The sequence below is a fragment of the Prunus avium genome, chromosome 5, assembly GCF_965620075.1.
Source record: "Prunus avium chromosome 5, drPruAviu1.hap1.1, whole genome shotgun sequence".
Lineage (NCBI taxonomy): Eukaryota > Viridiplantae > Streptophyta > Magnoliopsida > Rosales > Rosaceae > Prunus > Prunus avium.
In genome coordinates, this window is record NC_142288.1 from 21,894,605 (window position 1) to 21,915,117 (window position 20,513).

The 20,513-nt window shown below is 36.6% G+C and overlaps 1 protein-coding gene and 1 pseudogene across 1 annotated transcript; both read right to left on the reverse strand.

The window, feature by feature from the left end:
* Nucleotides 1-278: 278 nt before the first annotated feature.
* On the reverse strand, nucleotides 279-20,226 carry LOC110772735 (PKS-NRPS hybrid synthetase cheA-like; annotated as a pseudogene).
* Nucleotides 1,539-4,495, reverse strand: LOC110762523 (GMP synthase (glutamine-hydrolyzing), putative / glutamine amidotransferase). Its single transcript, XM_021965174.2, has 6 exons — nucleotides 3,822-4,495; nucleotides 2,955-3,205; nucleotides 2,478-2,853; nucleotides 2,242-2,373; nucleotides 1,977-2,152; nucleotides 1,539-1,825 (listed from the first exon to the last, which is right to left on the reverse strand). The coding sequence occupies exons 1-6, from the start codon at nucleotides 4,365-4,367 to the stop codon at nucleotides 1,702-1,704; spliced, it is 1,605 nt and encodes a 534-aa protein (XP_021820866.1). The 5' UTR covers nucleotides 4,368-4,495; the 3' UTR covers nucleotides 1,539-1,701.
* Nucleotides 20,227-20,513: the final 287 nt, after the last annotated feature.

Consider the following 20,513-nt stretch of genomic DNA (forward strand, 5'->3'; position numbering starts at 1 on the left):
CAGGCTACAAGTTTCACTTTAGTCATCAGGAGTGGGTTTTCTCACAGCTTGGCATCATTTGGATGGTCAAAAAGGAAGGGAGATAGGTAAAACTTTGATATTGTAGACAATAAATAAAGTAGAAAAGGCTGACAATTGACAAACAAAGTTACCAACATAAAAATTCAGCAGCTACTCAATTTTTTACATAAAATAACAAAGTATTTGTCATTTTGTAACAAAGGACCTTTTTTATCACATGGCAGAGAGCATCTAATCTTAAATAAAATGACAACCGCTTAGCTGCCGTAAGAGGTGCACTTACTAATACTTGGCTTCTTCTCTATAAGGAATCATTGTTCAGACAAATCACAATTTCATAAGTGAGTAAAAAAAAATTCCATACTCATCTTTCAAAACAATTTCTCAAGTTAGTAAATACTTGACACTCACAATGTATCAAATCTATGGTTAGAACTCATCTTTGAAAACCGGTTTATAAAAATGGGAGTTTAGAATTTTAGATACTGATTTTTCACCCTCAAGACCAGAGTTCGAATCTCATCTTCCCATTTCATCTTTCTTTTAAAAAAAATATAAATCAAATTGTTAAGAAAGATAATAATAAATAATCATGAGGGTTAAAATTCACAATTCAAGACATGGTAGATCTGACCCTTGGGACCCTTCAAGAGCTGCAGCCTAAATGACGAGGTTAATCATAGCTCTTCTTGTGATTAAACGTATTAAGAGGTTTTTGCTTTTACTTGGTGGATTTAAAAGCCAAAGTCCAAAGTGGCCTGTCTGGTTTTCTTTTCAAAGTTGGGCAACAACTGTTCTCTGTGCATATAATTTTCAATGGTCGCCCTCAAAGAAATGATGATAGATTATCATGTGGATCATGCAACTTGTTACACCATTTGCTCAATCGAATTTCCAATTCCTCATAGTTTGTATTGCTAAGGTTGGTGCACCCATTTCTGCATTGGACTCAGCCCAGCCCCCCCACTATGAACACAATAAAGTAGATACAAGAAATGAGAGCAACACCCTTAAAGAACTGTCTGGTCTTCTTTTCAAAATTGAGCAACTGTTCTCTGTGCATATAATTATAATTTTCTGTGGTCGCTCTCAAAGAAATGATGATAGATTATCATGTAGATCATGCGACTAGTTACACCATCTGCTCAATCTTCCATCTTAGGATCTCTTTTTAACCTAAGACAATTCCTCAGAGTCTGTATTGCTAAGGTTGGTGCACCCATTTCTGCATTGGACTCTCATAATTTCCAAAGGCCCCCCCACTATGAACACAATAAAGTAGAGACAAGAAATGAGAGCAACACCCACTAAACATTGTGCACAAAGTTGAAATTTAACCGTACTAAATTAATTTTTTGGGACAAACCCATTCATAGTGGATTGAATTCTAGACTCATTAAGTGATCTCAGCATGACCTAATTCCACCAACTCTACCTGGCTTAATTTTGACATAAAAAACGGCTATCTATTATTACCCCCTAAAGTCAAAATTCATTGAACAAGACTTCCAAAACCATCACCAAAAAGAAATATATAGAAATATGATTTATAATCATGATGTTTACATATAAATGCTTACGGAATTACCGTTCAAATCTCCATTCAAAACAATCAAAACTTTCTGAAGACTACTTAACTTCACTACAAGTGCAGGCCAGAAGCATCGATTGAACAAGACATCATTCCCACTCAATTGTGGAGGGAGGCTTTGACGTAATGTCTAGAACTACTCGGTTTACACCCCGTACGCTATTGCAGATCTTTCGTGATACATCATCAAGGAACTTATGTTCAAAATAGTACCTGAAATTTTCAAAGTGGCGCCACATTATCAAGGAGCCTATGGCATCAACAAGTGATGTTAACATGCCTAACTACTTAGCATATACCCAACAACCAACATAAAGGTAATAGAAAATAAATAACAGAATATGCAGCACAGATGAAGGCATACCAATCAGCTGTCATCCCATCTTGACTTGTAACAGCTCTGAGAGCAACAACATGAGAATGTGTTCTTTGATCGCCCTGAACCCCAACTGATCTTACAGGCAAAAACACCGCAAATGCTTGCCAGATTTCATCATACAACCCAGCATCTTTGATTGATTGTATGAATATCTCATCAACCTGAAAAGAAATAATAATTAAAAACGTGACATATAAATATTAGAAAACCAAGACGGTCAAGACTTCAACTCATGGATAAACAAATTTACCTGGCGGAGGACATCCAAGGCATTGCCTGTAGTTACATCACCCAAGACTCGTACTGCAAGGCCAGGCCCAGGAAATGGATGGCGCTTTAGAAATCCCTGGGGGACATCCAAGATCCTCCCTAATTGCCGAACCTTTATGTGTCGGGGAAAAAATGGACAAGTCAATAATCAGCACACTACCAAAGGAAGATTAATGCATACTATATGCAACATAGTAGGAAGGTAGAAGCTGAAACCTCATCCTTGAATAGAAGCTTAAGAGGCTCAATGAGCTTCAATTTCATGTCCTTGGGAAGCCCACCAACATTATGATGGCTCTTGATTGTGTGGGAGTGTGTCCTTCCACTTCCAGGTGGTGGGCAAGATTCAATCACATCTGGATACAGAGTCCCTTGGACCAAGTAAGAAGGTTTCCTCCCTAATTTTTGCTCCAAATCATGTGCAAAAGCATCAAAAATGCTAATGAACTCCTTTCCAATTATTTTCCTTTTCTTCTCAGGATCAACAACACCTTTAAGCTCACTAAGAAATTGATCAGTGGCATCCACACAAGTAACAGGCAAATGAAGATCTCTTTCAAAGGTTTCCATTACACGTTCTCTCTCCTTATATCTGCATGAAGAAGAAATTTCTATTAGGTAAACACGAAATATACAAATGAAGTCTACAACATACACAAAATGTTAACCTCTCCATTTTGCTCACTCTCTCACCTCAATAAACCATTGTCAACAAAGATACAATGAAGCCTATCACCAATTGCCTTATGAACAAGAGTTGCTGCAACAGTGGAATCGACACCTCCTGATAACGCGCATATGACATGATCTTCAGTCCCTACTGTGCTTTTAATCACTTTTATTTCTTCATCCAATACGTTTTCCATACTCCACCCTGCACTGACTTTACAAATATCAAATAAAAAGTATCGAAGTGTCTCCATCCCTTCTGGCGAATGTGTCACCTACACAGGATTTTCAAATTTCATTGACTGAAGCAATTTTAAATGCCAATAACATTTCTAATTTTGATCGACTATCAACATTTTCAAATGCAAGTACAAACAAGAAAGGAAATAGACATTTCATGCATAGAGCAATTCCTCTAACATTTATTTCTCAATCAGATTCTAACACAGGGGGCAAAGTTTCAAACATAACCAATAACAATTTATGTTATAAATGAAAGTCAAGTCATTTGAAGCAACTTAAAAAACATTGCATCAGAAATCAGAACACATGAACAAAAAATAAAAGCAAAGATAATTAATGAGGCAAGTTATTTTTATGCTACGCCAAGACAAACATGGCCATTCCCATCAAGAACAAATCACCACAACCCAATTCAAAAACATACAAAAACATACCTAAACTGAACTCAGAATATGGGGTGAACAAAGAGAAGTGTGGGGTTTAAATAGAAAAACTCTACAAAATTGAGAGTATAACCTGTATAACTAATTTCAAAATCTAAAAGAGAAAAAACTCTAAATTTAATTTACCACTAATAAGCAACATCAGACACCAAATTTAATAAAACCCACATCCAGTTATCCAAAAATCCAAACCAAACCCAATTACCTCCGGGTGGTATTGCAACCCATAGAACCTCCTAATCGGACTTTCAATTGCAGCCACCGATCCCTGCTGGCTCCGCGCCACGACCTCGAAACCATCAGGCAGTTTCGCCACCTCATCGCCATGGCTCATCCAAACCACCTGCTTATCCCCAACTTTCTTGGACCCAAAAAGTCCAGAATTTATCTCCACCTCAATCTCCATCCTCCCATACTCCTGCTTCTCCCCAACCCTAACTTCCCCGCCAAGCCTCTGCACTATCAGCTGAAGCCCATAGCACACACCGAGGACAAAGACTCCATTGGCCTCGGCCCACTCGACGAATCCGGCTGGGAAGCTCGGTGAGTCTGGGGTGTGGACCGAGTGGGGCCCGCCGGAGAGGATGACGACCTTAGGGTTGAGGTCGGTGATGGATTTAAGAGAGCTAGTGCCGGAGATGCAGAGGGAGAAGACGGAGAGGGATCGAATTCGACGGGTGATGAGGTGGGTGTATTGGGAGCCATAATCGAGAATCAGGACGAGCTCCGATTTCACGGCTTTTGGGTCCATGGGGTTTTAGTGGTGGTGGCTAGGGTTTACGGGGAGGTGAGGGTTTTTGGGGTTTGAGTGTGAGTGGCTGTGCTTTACATTGGAGGGTAGGGTTTAAGGTTTTTGCAAGGTTTGGCGGGAAGTGGGCCTACTTTTTTCGTCTATGAAATTGCATTTTTCATGTTTTGGAAACACATTTTTTGGAATGTAGTAAATTTGCATATTATATGCGCAAGTATGTAAATTTCCCATCCCACACCCATCTAAAAATATGGAAAAAAATTCATAATTTTCATATATGTATATTATATACACATATTTGGTATTCGTATATTATAGACATATATTTTAATATGTGAAGTCTATTAAGTATATTTCAATATTTTAATTTTATATAGTATAGCCGCGCGGCTATACGTTTAAAATATATCAAAATAAAAAAGTATCGCCGCGCGGCTGTACTCTTCAAATATACCTGAATATTGTAATACTTTTAAAAATATATTAATATTTAAATAATTAAGTAATTAGGTAATATCTTAGTCTTATTTAATTATATTAATTATTATTTATTTAATGAATAATTAGTATTGATGTATTTTAATTAATTCCAGAAATTACTTAATAAATACTAATTAATTACACGCACATATTTTTCACAAATATATATATTTTTGAATATTTTACAATAATAGATGTATTATTCTCATATTTTATTTGTATTTTTTCACGTTTTATTAAAAATTGACTACAAATAACAAAATTAAAATACATAAATGAATTTTTTACATAATAGCTAAATTTTTCACCATGTATTTTTAGGAAAATTTTCAAATAATAAAAGTACATATTTTATTCGTGTTATACCCGTATGGTATTTTTATGTATATATGCTTTTCCAACGAACTTGGGTATGCTTTTCCCATTACTTTGGGGATAAAAATTCCTCTTTGTATCTCTATTAAATTGGTTCTACATCAATTTAAAAAAATCCTAACAATGCCAGTGTTTTCAATGAACAATATCTGTCCATATTTAACTTATGCACCCGCCTTAATAATTAGTGTATACACAATGAGTCCTATAAAAAGTGTCATTGAGTCTTTGATTCGGAAATGGTGTATTTTAAGAGTAAGTAGCTCTATTCGAGAGATCGATTGTCGACAAAATAATAAGTAAATGTAATACAAATAACATTATTGAGACTTAACTAAGGCTCCATTTGGGATTGCTTTTTTTCGCCAAAAACCTGCTTCACTTTAAAGTTAAGCAGTTTAAGGTATTTGGTAAAAAGAAAATATCCCGATTATTTTAAAAGTAATGGCCTTTTGACAGCAGCTTTTAAAAGCAGGCTCTGGGTTGCTTTTCAAAGCTGCTTTCAAAAGAAGTAGAGATGAACATTTACTGAATTTTTTTAATTCCCAAAATACCATCATTCATTTTTAAAAATGACACCACCTCCACTTTCACATCCGACTCCACCACTTGCACCACCACATTCACTACCTCCACAACCACCGCCACCGCATCCTCTTCCTCCTCATCCTCCACCACCACCACCACCACCACAACCACCACCTCCTCCAAAACCTCCAAATCCACCACCACCTCCACAACCAACACCACCACCATCACCAACTCCACCTTCATCACCACCACCACCTCCACTCCATCACCGCAACTACCACCACATGATTAGTACATAACACTTTTAACATCACGTCTATTTTAGTCGTTATTCACAGTTACAACAATTTTATATTAAAATTTACCAAACGCTTTTTACATTGCTTTTTGTACTAACAGCACTTTAAAAATATTGTTTACCAAACATGAAGCTGCTTTACTTTACAACTAATTATTTTCAAAGCACAGCAGAAGTAACTTTTTTTAAAAGTGACAACAATCCCAAACTAGGCCTAACTATATCAAGAAACCCTCGGCTTCTTAAAACCTGAGGCAACCGAGGCAGCCTAAACATAATAGATAGAAAAAGATCGGCTTTTAATGTAGCAAATCTTTTTGCTTAATAGATGTAAGATTTTTTTTAGTCTAAACATAATAGATAGAAAAATGAAAACTAGTAAGTTGTTGTACTGTCTGGTCTAAGCTTTGACCTTAGTTTGGGCTGTATTGTCCTTGAAATTGAAGCTCTTCCCTTGAGAGACCTCGCTGGTGTAGCTTGGCCCAGATCTATTTGGGGCCTAACGTTTGTTTCTTTTGGGGTTTTAAATCCCCACTCTTAAAATGCAAGAGCATTATGCATGGATTCAAGATCTTGTGTTGAATTTTACAAATATTTTTATTATCCCACATTGCTACATTAAAAGAAAACAACATTTTCAGAGGGGGGTTTCTCACACACACACTACCAAAATGTCATGGAGATTCGAACTTGAGATCATTGGTATGCAAGTCAATGCTCTTTTCCACTAAGTTAGACCCTGTTGTCAATGGATATTGAATTTAGTACCACAAGTTGTTTTCCCATATCTCGAGGAAGAATAATTTGGGAAAAAAATAAAAAATAAAAGGTAAACAAAAAATCAATGTTGTTCAACACTTGGATTTCTTCTTTGAGATCAAACTTTTACTTTTGAGCAGAAAATATTACATTCAAATCAGAAAAACTATTCAACTTATTCCTATGACAAAGAAGCAAGGATTCACTAAAGGGAGCTGATTTTCCCACTCCCCTTTTCTCCACTTGCACTCCCTTTTGCTTTTTAATTATTTTTCATCAATTTTTTCTTTTTTGTTCTTTTTCTTTCCTATTCTACCCTTACCCTACTTTATTTCTTTTTACTTCACTTTTATATCATTTCTTTTCCTTTATACTTAATTTTTCAACTTGCAAAATTATATTTTTCCTTTCATCAAGTAAGAAATAATTAACACTGTATAGTTGTCTAGGCAAAATTATATGGTCCACCTGTTAAAAAAACACATGCCCACGAATAAACCTTGCAACCATAGGGATTTTTTTTTTTTTTTTTTTGGGTGAATAGGCAAAATATTTCTTTAGTGATCCATTTGCATCTGGCATCTCCCACTCTTGAACTAGGAAATAGTGATCGGAAGAACTCCACTGAACAATTTTAATCCTATGTATCCATTCGAGAACAAAATACAAATATTTACTTAGATGCTTCATTGGGTTGTTCAGATAACATGGGAAATAAAAGAAAGCAAAATACTTAGCTCCATTGGCATGTTCTTTTTTTGGTCAATAGCTGAAACTTCATTGAAAGCCAGAAAAGATAGCTAAATAGAGATAGCAACAAGAGCAACAACCAAAAAGTATAGACAAAACCATCGTGGTTGCCAAAAATTTAGCTTCATTAACCAAACTATATCATTCCATACAAGCGCAGAGAAAAGCTATAACCACAAAAAAGATAATTTAGCTCCATTAACCAAACAGTATCATTCCATACAACACTTCTTCCTTGTGTTAAAAACAGACATGTGAAATAAGGATGAATCCATCCATCCACTTCAAAATACCTATAAGAAAGAAGACTAATTAATTAACAAACTAATTGATCTCTCATAATATTATTTACTACTATAAAATTTGATGAGATACAATTCCCTTTAATAAGAAGACATGTACAATTACTTTGAAAATTATGAAAGAATAAAAATCTGAGACTAATATGCATAAGAAGTACCTTGCTCTTTGCATATCTAAGCTCCTAATGACAATTTGGTTAGTAACATTCTTTGGTTCTTCTACCTGTAAATATGTTAGCTGAAAAAAATTATTATCTATTAACTACAACAAAGATAAATAGTACTCACATACTTGATAAAAAAAAATAAAGAATTTGGCATACAAATACTTACATTTCTATCCATTTCCAAAAGGTAGAAATGGACAAGTACTTTTATTGTGACCAACACCTTTGCAAACACTACATTTACGAGAATTTTCAACTATCTCAAATTTTGAAGGTTCACGCCTTGTAGAGCTAGATTCCTTTCTCTTCTTTGACCCTAGTGGACGTCCTTTATGAGGTTGAATCTTAGGCTCCAGAATTAAGGGAAAAGAAGTACCAACAAATTGAGATAGTTGTCTCTTTGTATCATCTTTTTGAAGAATGGGCAGTTTTTCATACTTTTCTTTGAAGTCCAATAGAAGACTATTTATTTGATCATCTTCATCATCCAAACTTGCATGTTGATCATTGTTAAACAATCATGCATCGATCCTCCACTGATTATGTATGGCATTTAAAGGCAATACTTGAATTTTCATATCCTTAATCATGTGTCCACGAGGAATACCCATCATTTTGAAAAAATGGCCTGTGCATTGAGATGAAAGATTACCATATTTTGCAGCTTCATGTTGCTTGTATAACTCATTTAAAGCAACATAGATACATGAGTAACAACTTCTTTAAAGAATGGAATCCGAAGTCTATGTGGAACACGAACCTTTTCACTTGAGAGTTGAGTTTTGATTTCTTGAAATTGATGTTCAATAGCAAGACATATTTTTTCTTTTACCTCACGAAGACCTCCAGTTGAAACTTGAAGATACCTCTTTAGTAATGCATGTGCACCTTCAACTCTTGAAGTAGCCCGATTACCAAAGTGTGCAACATCATCTGTCCATGCACTCACAAATTTTTCTTTCAATGGCAGCCAAGTACCTCTAATATAGTTCAAAACAGCTGCATTCTCCTTGTACTCATTTTCAAAATGATCCCAAGCTTTATCGAATGATGATTCATTTGGAGATTTGATTAAATCAGCCCAAGTAGATAGGAAAGAAACCCAATCAACTTCTTCTCTAAAATGAGGTTTACAATTTGCAAGAATGTTTTTCTCAATATGCCACACGCATAACAAATTACAAGCACTTGGGAATACAATGCGTATAGCATTCATTAAGGCCAATTCTCTGTCTGATATGATCACCAATGGCTGATTATGAACTCCCAAAATTTTATTGAACATTTCTAGAGCCCACACATAATCCTTCTCTTCTTCTTTTTGCATGAAGACAAAACAAGAGTAGAATGAAGTGTTGAAACTTGAAACTCCTATTATATCCAATAATGGCATCTTATACTTATTAGTTTTATAAGTGCAATCCATCAAAAAGACATGTGGGTAACTCTTACTCAATTCAATTGACATAGGATGAGCAAAGAACAAATGAGTCAAATGCCCTTCTTGGTCATACTCAATGTTATAAGAGAAACCACCTCCACCAAGTTCATCCAATAATGCTTGAATAACCGTACGTCCTGCTAGGCTCTCCTCCAAAATTTTAGCCTTCTTATTGTAAATGTTTCGGGAAATTGCTAGAAGATGAGGATTGCTCTGTCGAAGTGAAGAGAGAATTTGGCGCGGTGGTATACCAGCCATACTCATCTCTTTAATCCACATAATTTCCTCATTTGAAAATCGACGACAATAGGGATGTCCAGACATGTCCGTTGAAGGTTCATGATTATGCAACAAACTTTTAATCTCCAACTTCCAAAATCCTTGAAGTTTCCTTTTCTTTTTGCCCCAAATTTCAAATGGACAGTTTATGAGGCGAGATGCTGTTGCGTCGATTCAGCTGCACCAAAATAGATTCAGCTGCATCCTCAACTTGTGATACTCGCAAGTGCACGAGCCGTTTGGTAGTATAGCATATGTAAGTGCGAGGTCGATCCCACGAGGATTGGTGATTGAATAATCCAATTCAGTTTTCCTACACAAAACAGAAGAACAAGAAAGAAAATAAATAAAACAAGAAAGAAAGAAAAGAAAATAACTCAAGTAGATAAGTTCCCAAGTTCAATTAGATTAACGGATTGATTCTAGCTAAAGTATGATTAAGCCATGGTGTTTGGTCATAACCTTGTGTTCCTAATTCCCTAATTTGATCATTTGTTGTCTAACCTAAAACTAAGCATTAGGAACCCATTAAGCATAGAAGAACAATTTAAACAACCAAGCATGTATCTAATCCCTGTTGTCGAATGTCCATACATACTCTTCTTATTCATAGTTCAATTCGAATTAAAGCATGGTGTCTACTCTTAATTCAAACCAAGATAGCTAACATGCAAGCCTAAATGGTGATCAATCATTCAAACTAGCCTATTAACTTATAAGCATAATGAATAAGAACAAAAACCATAATTGAAACTTGGAAACTAATTAAACTTGAATACTTAAGAAAGAATGTACATTACAAATAAAAGTAAAGTGAAACTAAGAAAAACTTGAAGGAAAATTAAGTAAACTCATTTTACTACAACAATTGACAACTTGAAAGGAAACTAAGAGAATTTGAGGGAGAGAAGGGAAGGGAGCTCTAGAGAAGTGTTTGAGAGCTCCCCCCCTTGGGGTGTGATTTGAAGCTTGAAGGCTTCTCTATTTATAGGGCTAAGAGGGAGGAACATCATGATGGATTCCCACACCATCCTTCATCTTTTGCTGCTGCACCTCAAGCTTCTTCACATGGGTTCAAAGGTGATCAGTTGTGGCTGCCTTTGCTGCCAACCCATGTGGTTGCCTTTTGGTTGCCAACCCATGTGGTTGCCTTTTGGTTGCTGAAAAACGAGTTTTCTGAAACAGGCTTGGTGTAGGAAGGCCAGAGGTTTCAAAACGTATCCAATGGGGTTCAAATTTGGATATGTTATACTAGACACCCATTGGAACAACTTCTATGAAGAAAGTATTCCCATCGGAGCAGTAGAAGTGTGAGTTTTGGGCCTTGCAAGTTGGCAGCCGAACAGAGACTGGAATTGACTTCATTTTATTTTTTCTTTCCTTTTTGCTTCCCATGCATGCACATGCTTTCTCTATAATAACTCCAGCATGTACCAACTTGCTCCTTTAGAATTTCATAGCTGGAATGCCTCCCCACTTCACTCATTATGTTGGATCCAAAGTCAGTTGCAGCATGGGTGAGGCACATGGCTTAAAGGAGGAGATAAGGCTCAAAGCTGACAGCTGCAAATCCTGCTGAGCAAGGTTGGGTGTTGGACGGGCTGAGCACTCCACAAATGTCCAATTGGGCTGAAATTTGGATATGTTGTAGTAGACACCCATTGGAACAAGTTTCATGAAGATCTTCACCTCATTCGAGCCCCATAGCATGCTGATCCAAGGCCAAGAAGTTGACCTACGAAATTGGGCTGGAAAGGGGTTGTAGCCAAAATGTGTTTGTCTTTAAGCTCATATTCCTCATATGCCAATCAGCCCTTAACATGCATGGATTGCATCAAATGTTATCTCTTGCTATCTTAACCTACAAAACACACAAACATAGGTAAGTGACTCAAAATAAAGAGAAACTAAGCAAAATCACTAAGTAAAGAAGGCATGCAAGTGTATGAAATTATGGACTTATCAAAATAGAAAATGAATTAAAAGCACAAGTTTAACTCAATAACATAACCAAATCATAAGCTAGAAGGGTACAAAATGATATACAATTATGAACCGATCAAATACCCCCAAACCTAGATTTTGCTAGTCCTCGAGCAAAACAAAAGGAAAACAAAGATAAAAACAAAACAAGAAGTTAAGTAAACCACTTCCGCAGGTAACTCGATTGCATTAAGCATATGCAACAAGCCTTTAAACCTCTAGGCATCCCTAGTAGGAGGAGTTGTGTCTCCTGAGGGTTTAACAGATACGACACCCACAAACATTTTCCTAACTCTACAAAACAAAGTGGTTAGAAAACTTATTAGATTTGTTAGTCCTTAAGCAAAATAAAACAAAAACAAAAACAAAAATAAAAAAAAAAAGACTCAAAACAATCTTCCCGAACATTTTCTGAAGAGAAATGACTCATGCACATGACTCAAAAGTTTTAACAATAAAAGCTCAGTTTTTTTTTTTTTTCAATATTTACAGGGTGGAAAAGTTCAAAACACAACATGCTCAAAGTGTAGTAGTGTGATAGCCAAATGCAACAAATTCCCCAATCTTAGTTTTCACACAATTTCAAAAATCATACCAAGCACAAATGCAACTTCAAATCTCACCAAAGTTGTCCTCTCACAAATGAATCACTCAGAAGAGGGCTATAATGCAACACTCAGTTATAAACATGAGATTAGAGTTAAATCATAAGGGACTTAACTCAAAAATAGGAAGATGAAGAACTTGCATTAATATGATCTCAAGAAGGATGCCAAACACTTAAAAGTAAGAAAATGCATGCAATTCAACCACATGACATTTAAGATCAATTTAGGTCTTTAAGATAGGTTGTAATGGGGCCAAGGGTGTAAGGTGAGTGAGAAATGAAGGGTATGGATAATACAAAGTCCAAGGAACTCAAAATGTAAGAGCATAAAATAATTGTTTACAAGACTTCGAATCATCATGATTAGATTTTTTTCTTTTACATGATCAAAACTCCTTATACCTTCATTTACATTGATTCACACTCCTTTCCAAACACCAATTTATTTTGAAGGCCCAAAAATGAATTTTCAATCAACCACCACTTAATCACAACTTTTTTTTTTTTTTTTCTTTTCTTTCACCAATTGTGTGAATTTCTCTTCTTTTTTTTTCTTTTTTTTTTTTTTTTTTTTTTTTTCTTTATGTAATATCCCTTCCCAAACTTAGCATGAAAAACACATCCGAATTAGAGCTCATGAGTTCCTTAGAAAGGTAAATATTTGTTTTTCGGGCTAAGGTGAGGAAATATAATTGGTAAAATGAAAGAAAAGGTTTACATGTAGGCTCAAAATGGTTAACAATGGAAAATCATGCTTAAGCATGCATAAGGTTAGCTTGAAAGGCACAAACGATCCAAAGATGGCCTTAATATCACTTCTTAAATGTCATGAAATCAAATTGCATAATAATGAATGACTTTTAAGTGTTCAACCAAATCAATGAATAATGAGATCAAACAACAACTTTGATGACAAGAAAATAAGAGTATGTGTATAACACTCATGAAATGAAGCACAAGGCTCAAAAGCTCACATTATATGGTTATATAAGTCTAATTTATGCTTGATACAATTCTTTGGGTCATGCAAATCCTTTAATTGGAGAATTATGAAACAAATGGCAAGTGCAAAGAAGGTTTCGAACATATCATGCTAGAACGATGCCAAATTAAATTTTTGTTTTATTTTATTTACAATAAAAATTTACAAGGAAAAAAATAATAAAAATAATAAAATTCAATTTTCATTTAAGTCATGCAAACATTTATCACAATCTCATCATAAGTGTTCGGAAAGTGACTCAAAACAAAATAAGACTCAAAATATAGAAAAAAAGAAAAAAGAAAAACAAGCAAGAAATTAATAATAATTATTTTTTTTTTATATATTAAGAAAAACTAAATTTACTTGGTAAACTCCAATACCCCCAAACCTAGAAATGAGCATTGTCCTCAATGTTTAAAATTTAGGCACAAGCAATGTCAAAAATAATAAATGAAGGTATTAAAGCAAATAAAAAAAAAATTACAAAAATAAAATAAAAGAAAATAATTACAAAATAAAAATTACAAAACAAACAAACAAATAAAAAGAAATGAAAACAGTAAAACACTCGAAACAGAAAGCCCTAAACAAACAGTCTTATGCAAACCAAAACCCAAACGATTGAAAGCCCAACCCAAAAGAAAATTAACTCACTTCGAAACCTAAACAACGGTGAAAACCCGACCCACAATGAAATCCGAAGCCCACACGTTTTTTTTATATTATTATTATTTTAATTTTTAAGATGACACGTGAATTGGGAGTGCAAAGACGGGATTTTTGAAAAGAGAAAATGTGGTCCCTAATGCCTTGGTTCCTGGGAAGTCACGGGCAAAAGAGGTGAGGGACGTGTCGGCGCGCAGAGGCCGCTTTCACATCCCCCAAGCTAGAATTATTGGCCTCTTGGGTGAAGCGGGATGACTTTTTCACTTTGAAGGTGGTGAAAGGTGAAAATGCAATTAAGGGGGGTTGGGAAACGGGTGCGGCGACAAATAGAGATAAGCCGTAAGGGCTGCGCATAACCCAGAACCGCAGCGGCTAGGGTTTAGCAGACTAAGTCTATAAAAAGGTAAAAAGAACGGGTGAAAAACACAAACTCAGAAACACACAAAATAGAAAAGAAAGAAGAACAAAGAGTGAGAAATCAAATGGCCTCTAACTACCCATTTTCGTTGGATCTCAACCTAGCTCCACCGACTCAGACACGAGGCCAAGCAGCGGCACCAGTATGGATGCCCTACTTTGCTTCCGCACGGGGGCCTGTGACAGTAACTGACTCAATACTCCTGGACAACGATGTTGCCATTGGAGTGGCTAGAAATTTAGTGACTCCTAAAGATATACGTGTGTTGGGGACAAGGGATGACAACCGGGTCGTGAGCGATGCCCTAGCACTGAGCGTGCAGAGTACGGCAACAGTCGCAAGTTTGGGTCATCGCCTACTTGCGAAGTCCCATGAGGTAGAGGTGCTAAAGGGTCAGTTGGCGGCGGAGCGAAGTATGGTTGAAGAGTGTCAGAGTGCTATAAAAAGCTTGAAAAGGGAGAGGGCAAGGATAGTGGAGGTGAATCGACACCAGCTAGAAGTATTGCGGGACGAGAATAAAAACCTATCAAAAATGGTAGAGTTGTACTCTCGCGACATGCGAAAACAGCTGGAGGACCTAGACCGACCGGGTAAACGCAAACAAGCAGATCGCGAGAGTAGTTACGCTCAAGCTAAGATTGCGATCTTTGGGAGCTCAAGTGATGAGCCCCAAGAAGCTGTGCGTGAAGCCCCGGAAGAGGACAGCCAGAGAGCCAAACTCAAAGCTCCAATGGTCGAGACACCAAGCACTGTGAAGAAATGATTTCTACTGCTAATTGTTGTTTTTATTTTATTGGTTGTTTTTGTTTTTGGTTATTTTGTTTCGGAAATAAAAGTAAAGTTGCAGAAGGAAAAAGAAAAAGGAAAAGAAAGCACACTTCCCAAACTTAAATCAAACAAAGACGACAAACGGAAAAGAAAGCACAGTTCCCTAACTAAAATAAAATAAAGATGATAGCCGAAAGGAAAAAGCAGAAACACAAAGCTCTAGAAAATGAAAGTAACAGGCAAAAATATTAAACACCAGAAAACACGGAAAAAAGAAAAGTAAAGTGAAAGTAAAGGTGCTCCCCTTAAAGCGATTAGGTCGAGCATGCCCGGGAAATCCGAAATGGTGTTGGCTCTCTCTCATCAGCATATGTCTTTTTAAAGCACGCCTCTGCAAACGGATGATACCCAGCATTTCTTCCTGCAACTCAAGGAAAAACATCAAAAAATTCAGAAGCAAAACAAATGGCATCCTCATGTACTCACCTTGATGATCTAAACCTTGAGCTCTCACTTGCACCACCGAATGCCCAGACAAGGGCTCCTCCAACTCCTGTCTTCCCAAACTCCACATATCATCACGGCACGGCCTCAAACTTTGCTGAGGCAATACCGAACTTTGCTGAGGCAAGGCCGAACAGAGCAGTGCTGCTGGGAGGCATGATTGGCAGCAAGCTCACACCGGCAGATCATTGGCATATAGCACACAGGTCTGACAAGGTTGCAGTGGATGAGTCCCACACTTATACCGCACTCCAAGCGGTCTCGGCCACAAATCTGGGCTTGCGCCTACTGGCGAGGACACGGGAGTGTACAGCTTTGAGCGAGGAGGTGGCTTCCTTGAAAGCTCAGGTGGCGGACTTGCAGAAGCGGCTTTACTGTGCCAATCAGTATGTGGAAGCACTGCAGAGAAAGAATGAGGACCATGTAGAGCTGCTACAGATTCTACAAGTGCGAGACAATAGAGGCATGCCATGATGATGATGAAGATGAAGAAGATGATGAAGAAGATGATGATGATGATGAATGATGATGTTGTTTTTTTTTTTTTTTTTCGTTTGTAATGTAACGTTTGAAATGAAATAAAAATGTGTTTTTAACACTCAGAAATAAACTAACTAACCATACCACGTAAATAAATGCATAAACTAACTTAACAAAAACAAAAACAAAACAAAAACAAAGACTCAACAGAAAAGAAAACAAAGAAAATAAAAAAAACTTAATTTAAAAACACACGAATATACAAGCAACTCACGGATGACCAGTTAAGGGCCTCAGAAAACACAGCCAGGGGATCCGGGAAGGTTGGAGGGGTCACAATGGTCCCGCTTAAAACCCAAACTCCTTAGACACCGAAGGTGTCGCCTAAAGAACTCCTAGACACTGTATTAACGGAAGTGCTAACTGGGGTTACCATAAGTCAGCTCATATGAAAAATCTTTTTTAAATTTTTAAGATAAAAAACAAAAACAAATTAAGATAAAATGAAACAACAAACCATAAATGAAAAAGAACTAAGTACTCTAAACAAATTCAAACAAACAACATAAATTGTTGTACTAAAAGAAACAAACCAAGAAACCAAAGAAAAATACAAACAGCACTTTCTATCACCTATTTATCACCATTACGGAAATAAACAGAAATCAAAGAAGAGAAAGGATTGAAATGCTTCCCCTTGAAGCGATTAGGTCGAGCATGGATGCACTTGGAGGTCGCGACTTCTCCCATTGCTCCACACTCCACGTTTCTATGGATTGGGTTGTCTCCTCTCACTCCCTCTTTCTTATTGAGCTACTTCAGAAATGCTTAAAGAAAGACAAGGAAACTTGAAACAGATTTTTAGATTTAAAGGATGAGGAAACATAAATTAAAATGAAAAGGATAAACTAAACAAAAACATCAAGATTAGAGATTCAACTTCACCACAAACATCTAATTCCATGCTTCAAAGTAACAAACACCAATGGGTTGTGTAAGCTGGGACTTAAACCCAGTTCTCTTGCTTGTTGGGCAATTGTCCTTTTCTGTTGGACTACAAACACAACTTGTCCATTAATGGCATTAACTTTAAAACAAGAAATTGTCTAGAAAAACATGAAACTGAAAAATAAAAATAAAACAAGGGAAAAGAAATAGAACCAAACTATGTTGCCAATCCCCGGCAACGGCGCCAAAAACTTGTTGCGTCGATTCAGCTGCACCAAAATAGATTCAGCTGCATCCTCAACTTGTGATACTCGCAAGTGCACGAGCCGTTTGGTAGTATAGCATATGTAAGTGCGAGGTCGATCCCACGAGGATTGGTGATTGAATAATCCAATTCAGTTTTCCTACACAAAACAGAAGAACAAGAAAGAAAATAAATAAAACAAGAAAGAAAGAAAAGAAAATAACTCAAGTAGATAAGTTCCCAAGTTCAATTAGATTAACGGATTGATTCTAGCTAAAGTATGATTAAGCCATGGTGTTTGGTCATAACCTTGTGTTCCTAATTCCCTAATTTGATCATTTGTTGTCTAACCTAAAACTAAGCATTAGGAACCCATTAAGCATAGAAGAACAATTTAAACAACCAAGCATGTATCTAATCCCTGTTGTCGAATGTCCATACATACTCTTCTTATTCATAGTTCAATTCGAATTAAAGCATGGTGTCTACTCTTAATTCAAACCAAGATAGCTAACATGCAAGCCTAAATGGTGATCAATCATTCAAACTAGCCTATTAACTTATAAGCATAATGAATAAGAACAAAAACCATAATTGAAACTTGGAAACTAATTAAACTTGAATACTTAAGAAAGAATGTACATTACAAATAAAAGTAAAGTGAAACTAAGAAAAACTTGAAGGAAAATTAAGTAAACTCATTTTACTACAACAATTGACAACTTGAAAGGAAACTAAGAGAATTTGAGGGAGAGAAGGGAAGGGAGCTCTAGAGAAGTGTTTGAGAGCTCCCCCCCTTGGGGTGTGATTTGAAGCTTGAAGGCTTCTCTATTTATAGGGCTAAGAGGGAGGAACATCATGATGGATTCCCACACCATCCTTCATCTTTTGCTGCTGCACCTCAAGCTTCTTCACATGGGTTCAAAGGTGATCAGTTGTGGCTGCCTTTGCTGCCAACCCATGTGGTTGCCTTTTGGTTGCCAACCCATGTGGTTGCCTTTTGGTTGCTGAAAAACGAGTTTTCTGAAACAGGCTTGGTGTAGGAAGGCCAGAGGTTTCAAAACGTATCCAATGGGGTTCAAATTTGGATATGTTATACTAGACACCCATTGGAACAACTTCTATGAAGAAAGTATTCCCATCGGAGCAGTAGAAGTGTGAGTTTTGGGCCTTGCAAGTTGGCAGCCGAACAGAGACTGGAATTGACTTCATTTTATTTTTTCTTTCCTTTTTGCTTCCCATGCATGCACATGCTTTCTCTATAATAACTCCAGCATGTACCAACTTGCTCCTTTAGAATTTCATAGCTGGAATGCCTCCCCACTTCACTCATTATGTTGGATCCAAAGTCAGTTGCAGCATGGGTGAGGCACATGGCTTAAAGGAGGAGATAAGGCTCAAAGCTGACAGCTGCAAATCCTGCTGAGCAAGGTTGGGTGTTGGACGGGCTGAGCACTCCACAAATGTCCAATTGGGCTGAAATTTGGATATGTTGTAGTAGACACCCATTGGAACAAGTTTCATGAAGATCTTCACCTCATTCGAGCCCCATAGCATGCTGATCCAAGGCCAAGAAGTTGACCTACGAAATTGGGCTGGAAAGGGGTTGTAGCCAAAATGTGTTTGTCTTTAAGCTCATATTCCTCATATGCCAATCAGCCCTTAACATGCATGGATTGCATCAAATGTTATCTCTTGCTATCTTAACCTACAAAACACACAAACATAGGTAAGTGACTCAAAATAAAGAGAAACTAAGCAAAATCACTAAGTAAAGAAGGCATGCAAGTGTATGAAATTATGGACTTATCAAAATAGAAAATGAATTAAAAGCACAAGTTTAACTCAATAACATAACCAAATCATAAGCTAGAAGGGTACAAAATGATATACAATTATGAACCGATCAGATGCTGATTTCTTTTTTCTTTCCTCTAGTGGAACTCTTCTACTTTTATAATTACCGCCTCTATCACAACCAAGGACAACATATTTCTCATATTTAGATCTTCTAATAACCAGTGCATACCCTTGCACAAAGGCAATCTTACGAGCAGCTTCAATGAGGTCTTCCCGACTTCGAAAATTTTTGTTTGTCAAAGAGAGCATTTTGTCACTTTTATCAATCGATGCTTCACTAACTATATCACAAACCATCCAATTTATATAAAACATAAACTACACATTGGCTACAGCAATGAAGAATGTTTATGCTTCACTACATATCACATATTAGTTAAGAATGAATATATATATGACAGAAGAGGTACTACTATGAGACATTTCGTCAAGCAGCCGGTAGGCGCCTCCAAAGGATCGCACCAGCAGGTCACCACGACCTCTACCCAAGGGCAAAAATAAAGAGATAGCAGTACCACTAATTTAAACTTGTCTATGTGTGCACATGAGAAGATAATCGGGCAAAAGAAAATCAGCTCCCTAAAAAAAAACCATCAAAATTGAATTGCAATTCATCAGAGCACCAAGTATTTCGTAAAACTCAACCTATGAATAAGATAACAGGTAATGCTCAGCAAAGTGAATTTCTTTTTAATACAGAAACATCTTCTAGAGTTCAAAAAGCTTCCTTTTGGACACAGATGTAAACCATCAATGCTCAGCATCTCCCCACAAGGTTAACAAATACGTTATGAAAAGGTTAAACATAAAGATACACACACATACATAAAACCAATATGCTAATTCACTGCTAATAATCAATAAAGTTAGATTAAGTAAGAAATAAAACGTACCATGCACAATATCTTGAGAATTTGAAGGATTACTAAATTCTGGCATTCCACTCAAATCACTGTTGCCCACCATGTCTAAAATCCTCTGCAACTCAGACTCTAATTTTTGTTCTTCATCCATAGCTAACCTTTCGCCAATAATTAAGAGTATTTGCCTTGGGTAGGAGAAGGATTGTTCTATTCCATGACTGGCTCTGAGAGTAGCTCTGGGTATGAGAAGTGGGAAAGACACGATGAAGGAGAAGAAGAGGGTTTAGGTATCAAAATAGAAGAAGAAGCTCTAAAGAAGACGCTCTGACTTCTTTTTTATTTTTTTGGTTTTATTTTCTGTTAACTTTTCTTAATTTTAATTATCAAAACATTAATTTAGGGTAAGGGTAGAATAGGAAAGAGAAAGAACAAAAAAGA